Below are 10,433 nucleotides of genomic sequence, written 5' to 3' on the forward strand. Positions count from 1 at the left end.
GATTGAGGCTTCTTGAAAAAAGTGGCCTGGCTTTTGCATAGAATAAGAGAAGGGAAAACAGAAAATAAAGTCCTGTTTTCAGGGGTTGTTAAGGAGAATAAAGAAATTTCCAAAAACTTCTGGCCTAAAGCTTGAGCTAGGATCTACTGAGATACAGGGTAATGAGAGTTAGCAGGACCTTCCAGTCACTACTCTACTTTGTTGCCCTCTAGTTTCATTCATATCTATCATGACCTCTGCTGTGCTTCAATATTTAATAACTTCAAGCAAAGAAACAAGTCAATACTGGGGGCTGATGGGCCTCAGGAGAGAATCACTAACCTCTTCTCTCAAAAGATTAGGGGCCCAAAAGAAATATAAATCTTCGTAACATGAAGGAAGCATACTGGCCCAAACATAAACTCCTTCCTCTCTGTTCATTGTTTTCCTTTCTGGGAGAAAATTCTCAAAAACATTTACAAGTATTCTTCATACTGCATTTGTATGTGTCCTTACAGAAAACAAAGAGGCAATGAGCTCCATTCCTTTTCTCCAACTCTGCCCTTCTAGCCCCACACCCCCCCTTAATACGAGTACCCCATTTCATCTACTGTGTGAGCTTCCAGGACTCTTTCTGCAAGTTTTCTCTTACGTCATGGTCACAAATTCTTCACCACATTTTGGATGCTGGTACCGAACCCAGGACTAGATATTCTTGGGCAGAATTGTTCCTTGGTGTGGTTCTGACCTGAACTCAAGGCATAGCTGCCAGAATTGAGTCAGAACTAATCCAAAGAAGCTATGGCAGAAAATATTGGGGCCAAAAGAGATCCCACTTAGGCTGAACTTCTGATTCCATGGGGGCAATGTTCCTGAGTTTCACTGCAGATACCCTTCTGGCTCCAATGCCTGGCCCTAAAGGCATTATCTAGCTCAGAGAACAACTTCAGGCCAGCGGGAAGCCAGCTTCTTTTTCTTTAATTATTATTTTTTTAATTAATTTTTTTGGAGTATAGTTTCTTTACAATGTTGTGTTAGTTTCTACTGTACAGCACAGTGAATCAGCTATACATATAAATGTATCCTCTCCTTTTTGGATTTCCTTCCCATTTAGGTCACCACATTGCATTAAGTAGAGCTCCCTGAGCTATACAGTGGGTTCTCATTAGTTATCTATTTTATACATAGTATCAACAGTGTATATATGTTAATCCCAATCTCCCAATTCATCCCACCCCCCTCCCACCGTGGTGTCCATACATTTGTTCTCTACTTGTATGTCTCTATTTCTGCTTTGCAAATAAGTTCACCTGTACCATTTTCTAAATTCCACATACAAGCGATATTATACTTGTTTTTCTCTTTCTGTCTTATGTCACTCTGTATGACAGTCTCTACGTCTATCCACGTCTCTGCAAATGGCACAATTTCTTTCCTTTTTATGACTGAGTAATATTCCATTGTATATATGTACCTCATCTTCTTTATCCATTCCTCTGTTGATGGACATTTAGGTTGCTTCCACGTCCTGGATATTGTAAATAGTGCTGCTATGAACATTGGGGTGCATGTGTCTTTTTGAATTATGGTTTTCTCTGGGTATATGCCCATTGCTGGGTCATATGGTAGTTCTATGTTTAGTTTTTGAAGGAATTTCCATACTATTCTCCATAGTGGCTGTATCAATTTACATTCCCACCAACAGTGCAAGAGGGTTCCCTTTTCTCCACACCCTCTCCAGCATTTATTGTTTGTAGATTTTTTAATGATGGCCATTCTAACCAGTGTGAGGTGATACCTCATTGTAGTTTTGATTTGTATTTCTCTAATAATTAGTGATGTTGAGCAGCTTTTCATGTGCCTCTTGGCCATCTGTATGTCTTCTTTGGAGAAATGTCCATTTTGGTCTTCTACCCATTTTTTGATTGGGTTGTTTGCTTTTTTAATATTGAGCTGTATGGGCTATTTGTATATTTTGTAGATTAATCCTTTGTCCGTTGCTTCATTTGCAAATATTTTCTCCCATTCTGAGGGTTGTCTTTTCATCTTGTTTATCATTTCCTTTGCTGTGCAAAAGCTTTGAAGTTTCATTAGGTCTCATTAGTTTATTTTTGGTTTTGTTTTCATTACTCTAGGAGGTGGGTCAAAAAGGATCTGCTGTGATTTATGTCAAAGAGTGTTCTGCCTATGTTTTCCTCTAAGAGTTTTATAGTGTCTGGTATTACATTTAGGTCTTTAATCCATTTTGAGTTTATTTTTGTGTATGGTGTTAGGTAGTGTTCTAATTTCATTCTTTTACATGTAGCTGTCCAGTTTTCCCAGCACCACTTATTGAAGATACTGTCTTTCCTCCATTGTATATCCTTGCCTCCTTTGTCACAGATTAGTTGACCATAGGTGCGTGTGTTTATCTCTGGGCTTTCTATCCTGTTCCATTGGTCTATATTTCTGTTTTTGTGCCAGTACCATACTGTCTTGATTACTGTCGCTTTGTAATATAGTCTGAAGTTAAGGAGACTGATTCCTCCAGGTCTGTTTTTCTTTCTCAAGATTGCTTTGGCTATCTGGGGTCTTTTGTGTTTCCATACAAATTGTAAAATTTTCTGTTCTAGTTGTGTGAAAACTGCCATTGGTAATTTGATAGGGATTGCATTGAATCTGTAGATTGCTTTGGGTGGTATATTCATTTTCACAATATTTATTCTTCCAATCCAAGAACATGGTATATCTCTCCATCTGTTTGTGTCACCTTTGATTTCTTTCATCAGTATCTTATAGTTTTCTGCATACAGGTCTTTGGCCTCCTTAGGCCTCCTTTATTCCCAGGTGAAAAGAGATACAGACTTCAGAAGTGCAGCCCTGTGAATACAGGAGCTATATGGAAATTAAACACTATCTCAGTCTATGTGATAGCATTCCAAATTTCTGTTATACATTGTTCCCTCAGGGAGAAAGATCTTCTTCCAGGATTTCCTCTAAAAGCGTTTATTTGTGTACCCTGCTTTTCTAGTTCTTCAACTATAATTCACGGACATTTGGGGACCAGAGAGAAGCCAAGTTCAAAACTCTTGAAACCAGTGTGCTTTCTACCATGTGTTAGTGCTTTACTCTGATAAAAATCTCATTTGTGAGGTTTTTTTTCAAGACTATCTACCACAGCCTTATGAAGTATTTGTATCCCCATTTAGTAGATAAGAAAACTCAGAGAAGTAATTTGATTATGTCAGATTTAATGATAGAGCTGCGATTTGAATCTAGGCTTTTCTAAAACCAAGGCCTCTGTTCTTTCCATTTTCCATGTTGGGGGTCATCACTCAATTAGAAATTCAATTTCTAAAGTTATCTAGGAAAGAAAGAATGAAACCCTCTAAATCCATCATTTCAGAGGTTAGTTTAGAATTGATAAGAATCATTAGGAGGAGGAAGAGACATGAAATGGAAAGGATAATTTAGCTTAGGCCGGACTGTGTGATACAACTGAATATGTCCACTTTACCAATTTCATATGTCCCAAGTTCCTTGTCACTGGGGATTCAAACAGTTAATCCTCCTGTCCTGAAGCTCAAAGGAAGGGTAAGCTCTCTTTGTAGAGCCAAGCTACACAACATATTCCCTAGGAGCAGGAGGCTTCCATTTGTCTAGGCAGAAAACCCAGATTCTAACATTACCTTTCCCTGACACTGCCTGCCTGGCCTTTATGCACCCCCAGAGGTGTGAGAAGCTGATTTCCATACTTCATTGGCTCACTTAGAGCTAAATCATTGGAGGCAGAGCCCTGGGTACTAGTTTCAATGTTTTTGCTATACAGTGGTGGAACCCTGGGCGGGGCCTTTTATCTCTGTTTTCTCTTCTGTGAAATGAGAGAGCTGGCCAAGACCTACTGTCAGTAGTCAAGCAATGGACAAGGGCAGATCCATGGAGCCTCTGACCCACACCATATATTGCTCCCTTCCAAGTTCCTAACCCATAATGGGTAATACTTTTATTCCCAGAGCCCTTTACCATGTTAGGGTACAAACAAACACCAATATCTACTAGCTTTTTTGTGCCAAGCACTGTGCTGAGCATCTTCACATATTTGGGGCTTTCCAATTGGCACTCTCAGGGAGAAACAAAAACTAAACACATCCTCACTTCCACACCTAATGCTTGGGTGAACAAAATAAAAGTCCTAGTCAGATTCTGGAACACTCCGCAGTTCCAAGGCAAGAGACTGAAGGAGAGTAGGGTCTGTTCAGGAGGGTGAAATTTAGGAGGATGCCAAATTCTACTCCAGATTGTCTATAGCTATCTTTCTACCTATTTCTTATTCATATATGTCTCATTAATAAGGAGCACAACAGCCTTTTTCCTTCAGAGGCAAATGACCACGACAGCATCTTGAGGCTTAGCGGCTTCTCAGGCTCCACATCAGCCTCAGGATACAGGAGGCTCTGAGACTACATTTCCCAGAAACCACCGCTCCGCTTGTGGTCTCAGAACAGCTTTTTGAGGGGGCGCGCATGCTCTGACCATTAGCACCAGATTCTCCTCCGCCCCCTATCTCCCCCAACCCCGCGACTGGAGTATTGACAAGTTAGACCCACCCAGCCTTCAGAGTACCGGAATGGGGTGAGCAACAAGACCGGAGCTTTTGGCTTTCACCCACTCCAGGCACCCAGTCTTTCTCCACCTTTTTTGGTAGTCCCGGGACCCCACATCGTCCCTCTTTTCGATGCCCGTCGTCCTTTGAGGACGGGAGTCCGCTGCGTGCGTCCCCTCAGCCTTAAGACAAGAAGGAGGAGCCAAAGCCCCACAAAAGGGGCTTTGGCGAATCTTCATGGAAATTTTTCCTGCAGCTTGCATAATTTTAGTTTTAAGTGTAGTAGGTGGGGAGAAAATTGTTAACAAGAATGAGATAAGCAGTCAATTTTTTATCCAATTGTAATGCACAAGTGCAGTTGCAGGCCTGAAAGGCCCGCCCCGTTACCAAGGCAACATAAATAGCCCAGGGACAAAAATTTCTTTCTTTCATTCTCAGATCAACAAACACTGGTAGAGGCCCATCAAATAAGATCTGGCCCTTGTTCTCTAGAAGACGAAGTAAAGATGACAGTCAATCGATAAATATTTATTAAACTCCTATGTTGGCAACACATTAGACACGGAGGTAAAACAATAAATAAAGTGCTGCCCTTGCTCTTCTGCAAACTATTCTAAGACAGAAGCGATGATTGTTGTGACGTGTGGTATGGGAACAAAAGGCAAAGACTCCTAACCCCGACCATTAAAATGGAGGGGGAGAGAGTCAAGGAAAGCCGTCCAAAGAAAGTGATGGATGTGAATTAAGTTCTGAAGTGACCTATATTTGTAAAGAACTTCAATCCTCATTATCTGTACACAAAATTAAAGTCCAAAAAAAAATTAAAGTCCAGATGATTAAAGAGCTAAACATTAAAAAAAAAAGTAAAAGTATTAAAAGAAAATATAGGATACTAATACTCTTTCTATGATCTAAGGCAGGGAAACAAGTCACAAAACTAAGAAGTCATCAAGGAGAAGACTGATAAAACTGACAACATAGAACATACTGTATAGCACAAGGAACTCTACTTAATGCAACGTGGTGACCAAAATGGGAAGGAAATCCAAAAAAAAAGGGGATATATGTATATGTATAGCTGATTCATTTTGCTGTACAGTAGAAACTAACACAACATTGTAAAGCAACTATGCTCCAATAAAAATTAATTAAAATAACTGACAACATAAAATTAGAAACTTATCAATAACAGAAGATACCATAAACAAGGTTAAGAGACAGACAAGGAAAAAAATATCTGTGTCATGCACAAGAGCAATCAACATCCAGATTTTTGTGCCCACCAGCCAAAAGTACCAGGAAACACAACAGTAGGCAAGCAGAGTTGAGTCTAATACTTACTGCAACAAGGAAGACTGCACACCACGGGCAACAAGGGGGACATTTCCGTAAGATGGGGTTAAGAGGGGATTGTTTTGTGATTTGGGCTTGTGTTACATTTGTGGAGAGTCTGTCAGAAATTGAGGCAATTCTATGATTGGATATCTTAATTTTTATCTGGGATGTGAGAGAAACCGAATGGAGCTGAAGCTGTAATTGGTAAAGCAGCAGCAGGCCCTCCTGTTCCCTGGGAGAAGGGGATGTTTGGTCATTTTTTGTGATTTGTACAGTGTTCTTGTTTTTATCTGTGCTCAGATAATTTCAGAATGGTTGTATTGTTGTCCTGCTACACTGGAATCACAGAATAACCTTGTCTGACATTGGTTATTCTCTGTAGTTGTTTATATTAAGTAGGGAACGCCTGGGCCTAGGTACTAGTTGCAGGCTAGCTCCTCCTATCTGACACCTGTCATTTTTGTTTCTCATAGAAGTCAATAACAAAACAATAAACACAAACATTAGGGAAGTATAAGAACAATAATTCACAAAAGAAAAAATAAAAATGAATAATTAAACACATGAAAAGATGCTCAACTGCACCAATAGGAAAATGCAAATTACAACAGTAAAACACTGTTGGTGTTAATTTAAATTGGTCCAGGCTTTTTGGATGGCAATTTGACAATATCTACCAAAATATTATATGCAAGTACCTTTCAACCAGGAATTCCATTTCTTGAAATCTCTCCTAGAGAATTTTATGCACATGTACACAAAGAGGAATATAAAAGGATATTTATTGTAGCATGTTTATAATAGTAAAAACTGGAAAACCTAAATAACTGGCAAAAAGGAATAATTCACAGTAGTTTAAGTTTCATCTTATTTAACTTTCTGTTATTTAATTTAAAAAAAACACTTGAAACTCAATATTTATGGCTCTAAGTAGCAACATAGGAACACAATTATGACATAACATTTAATAAGGAAAGCAGCACTCATAGTTATACATCAGTATGATTCTATTTTTAAAAAAATTTCCAAAGGAAAAAATAAAAGATAGGAAATACTCCTAAATACGAATAGTACATTTAGATGGTGGGGCTATGGGAAATTTTTTCCCTTCTGTCTAATTTTCAGTATTTCCAAACTGTGATTAATTAGTATGCATTTCTTTTAGAAATGAATAAGAACATTTAAAAAATGTAGCAGCCTACAACACGTCAGCAAGTACTAATCCAGACTAGCTGGACTGGCTAAACGATTGTCAAAAAATAGTCCCTATGCAGAGAAGAGTTCACAAGGGAAAACAAGATTTTCCAAAAGTACCCACACTCCATGACCCATTTTAAAATCTGGTTGCTCTTATGCACAGGTGCTGCGATGTTCCAAACTGATTTAGTGACCCTGGTGACATGTTAATACTGCTTTATAAAGCTTTTGTTATTTTTAATTACCAAGCATCAGGCCCTATTATTTTTATCACTGAGCCTTACCCAAATCCTTGGCTTTATTCCAATTCTGGGCTTTGCCAAATAGGGTCAAGGACTGGGTGAGATTTCAGGAATGAGGTTAGGGAAGAATGTGTAATATACCAGTAGGATATAAACCTATTCATGATAAAATATTTAAAACTGTTTCTATATGCTTAACTTTCACTGAAGCTTAATTTTCATATTTTCACTTCCTTCTGGAATATCTCCTTTTATTAACTCAATGCAAAATGCTCAAAACCAAATATATCATTTCCTCTCACCATGAGCCATTATTTAATAATTAACACAGAACTTGGAGAAGAATATGATCAAACTCCAGGCCTTTTAAAATTTTGACAAAAGTGTATCCCACGGTTGCAGATATCATCTGAGCTTATGCAAGTAATTCCACCATAAATAAGAAGAGAATAGAAAATGTAACCAAGAAGCAAGTCTAAGGAAGTCCAACTGGTAAAGAGGCGTAAGAGCAGGGCTCACACATATTTCAGGGTTATGGTGTGGTAAGGGTCAGGCTCCAGGTGAAACTGCCACATAGACTTTGAAATGGTTTTATAGAGAGGGGTAAGAATAAGGGCTTCAGTGGGTTTGCTGAAGGAGTTCACTATATAACACTGTGATGGCAGGTTAAACTTGATGGTAGAAAGCTTATGAGCATAATCAAACGTTTAGACCCAATTAAAAGATATAAGCAAAGTACAGCTGCTGTAATATGACTGGATCCAAACAGTATTATACCTACATTGCTGGTATAGCTCTAGAGAATGAGATGAATGGGCAATTTCATTTGGGTAAAAGGATATTCTCATATCCTTATGAGAATAATAATAGTGATAACAATAAATATAATAACCAACAGTTTTGAATGCTTAATATGTTGTAAGGCCATGATAAGTGCTTTACATTCAATCATTTAACCAATATTTATTGAGCACCTGGTATGTGCTAGTAGGCACTGTGCTAGTGAGAATAGGGTGGTTAACTTGGACAAGATTCTTGCTTTCACTGGGCTTATTTTCTAGTAGAGCTCATGAGTTATCTTATATAATCCTTCCAACAATGTCTCATAGGTATTATTAAACCTATTTTATAGATAAGGAAACCTGACGAACAGAGAAATTAAACAACTTTCTAAAAATCACAAAGCCAGCAAGTGTCAGAGTTGAGAAATAAACCTAGATGGCCTGACTCCAAGGTCACTTTAAAACCTTTATGTTATGATCAGGGTTAATTAATCAAGGGTAATAAAATATTTCTATCTACATGTATATCAAGGAGTTCTTATACTGCTCAAAATGCAAAACTTTTGAGGGGAGAAGAAAGTTCCCAAAAGGAAAAATTTTTCTTAGGTCCAAGACCAATTAGAGAGCCCTCCAACACTTATTTGTGATAGCCTAAATTTTAGAGTTCAACAACAAGAGCAAAGCAAAACTACCTTTTATAATTTTTGAATTAGAAACATCAAATGAGGTTTTTATAAGTGAAATGTGGTGAGAAAGAAAAAAAAAAAACTACCCTTAATATCCAGGAACCGATTTGGTACAGCTAAGCTATGTTGTCCCTGGACATAAACAATCTCACAAGAACATCCACTTCAGATAAGATTATTCAACAACCCCACAAAATACCAAATATTTCCCTGTCACCTAAATGAATGATTGCTTCTTCTTTACCATTATAGCTTTACCTTTGCTCTAGTTTCCTCTCCCTATAGATAAAATTTATTGATATATCCAATCACAGTGTTGTCCCTGCTTTTTGACACCACCAAATCTAGAATGTCCACTTCCTTAGACTCTCCCCAAAATTATCAAAGTCAAAATCCCAGAATAAGTTTTTGCTAACATCCTCTTACTGAGACACCGCACAGCTTCCCATGGTGTGTGTTCTACCTTGCTACAATGAGTAATAGATTCAACTAATTTAACTGCAGGTGTTCCTGTAGCTTTTGGCTGAAGAGCGTAGACAGCATAAATATAAAAGTAACCGGTAATAAATTCCACTAGACATGTATTGACCCTATATTATATGCAAGGTAAGGTGTTAGGTTCTAGGAAGTATTTGTGCCAAGGAGATTATAATCTACTGAGGGACAAAAGGAGCACACTAATGAGGCACAAAATGCTTGAATTTTAAGCAGAAGCAAAGGTTATATTATATTGAGGGAAATCAGAACAACTTCATGAAGAGGTATATTTTGAAACTGGTCTCAAAGTAGAGGAGAATTTATGATTTCCACATGTTGAAATGAGAAGGAGGATATTAAGAGCTAAGGTAAAAGACTACTGTATTTGCTTTCTTAAATGATAACAACACTGTCTATAAAGCACTGAGCGCTCTAGAAATATTAGCCTTATTTATTCCTCAAAATATCTACATTTTGTAGATGAAATTGAGAGGGGTTAAGTCACTTCCCCAAGGTCACACAGCAAATAAGTGACAGAGCTATGATTCAAACCCAAGTCGGCCCAACTCCAAAGTCTATGCTCTTAAGCATTACAACAGTGCAAGCCAGGCTTTGTGGCTGAAGTTTGTGCTCTGACTCTTTGAACTGGGCTCCAGATCCCAAGCGATGTGTTGATATAAACTGAATTTCATTTTCCTGAACTCCATTTTCACTTCTCATTCCTATTTCATCTCTGGGTCAAAGTAAAGAAACAGAGATATCTATGGAATTATCCTACAGACTCAAGCCTTGGTCAAGCCAATTATAATTGATGTAGTACAAGTTTCCATAACCTTATGTCAGCACTAAGCCTATAGGAAGCCAGACCTTCAGAGAATCATAGTATTAGGAAGAATAACCTTGAAAATCAAACATTTCTGGGATGTCAAGCCTGTGGTCTCCAAACCTGTAGGAATTCATAAACAATTTTCAATATTTCAAATGTTCTCATAGAAATCACATAGCTACCTAAGTCTGTGCATGCTAAATAAAACCTTGTTTTTTGGTTTTGACTGACATAGCAACTCAGGGTGACAATCATGTTTATCTTATGCTAATCAGAAACAAAAATTTCCTTAATTAATAAGAAATAGAAAACAGTTTCTTAATAAAT

The 10,433-nt window shown here is 37.9% G+C and overlaps 1 protein-coding gene across 1 annotated transcript in view; it reads right to left on the reverse strand.

The window, feature by feature from the left end:
• Positions 1-10,000, reverse strand: part of LOC114886142 (olfactory receptor 10AD1) — a 35,258-nt gene extending 25,258 nt beyond the window's left edge. The window contains 2 exon segments of the mRNA XM_029206702.1: positions 4,652-4,743; positions 9,833-10,000. Coding sequence (XP_029062535.1) covers positions 4,652-4,743; positions 9,833-10,000 — 260 coding nt within the window.
• Between the last annotated feature and the right edge of the window lie 433 nt (positions 10,001-10,433).

The sequence above is a fragment of the Monodon monoceros genome, unplaced genomic scaffold (assembly GCF_005190385.1).
Source record: "Monodon monoceros isolate NGI ecotype Baffin Bay Population unplaced genomic scaffold, NGI_Narwhal_1 Super_Scaffold_6, whole genome shotgun sequence".
NCBI lineage: Eukaryota > Metazoa > Chordata > Mammalia > Artiodactyla > Monodontidae > Monodon > Monodon monoceros.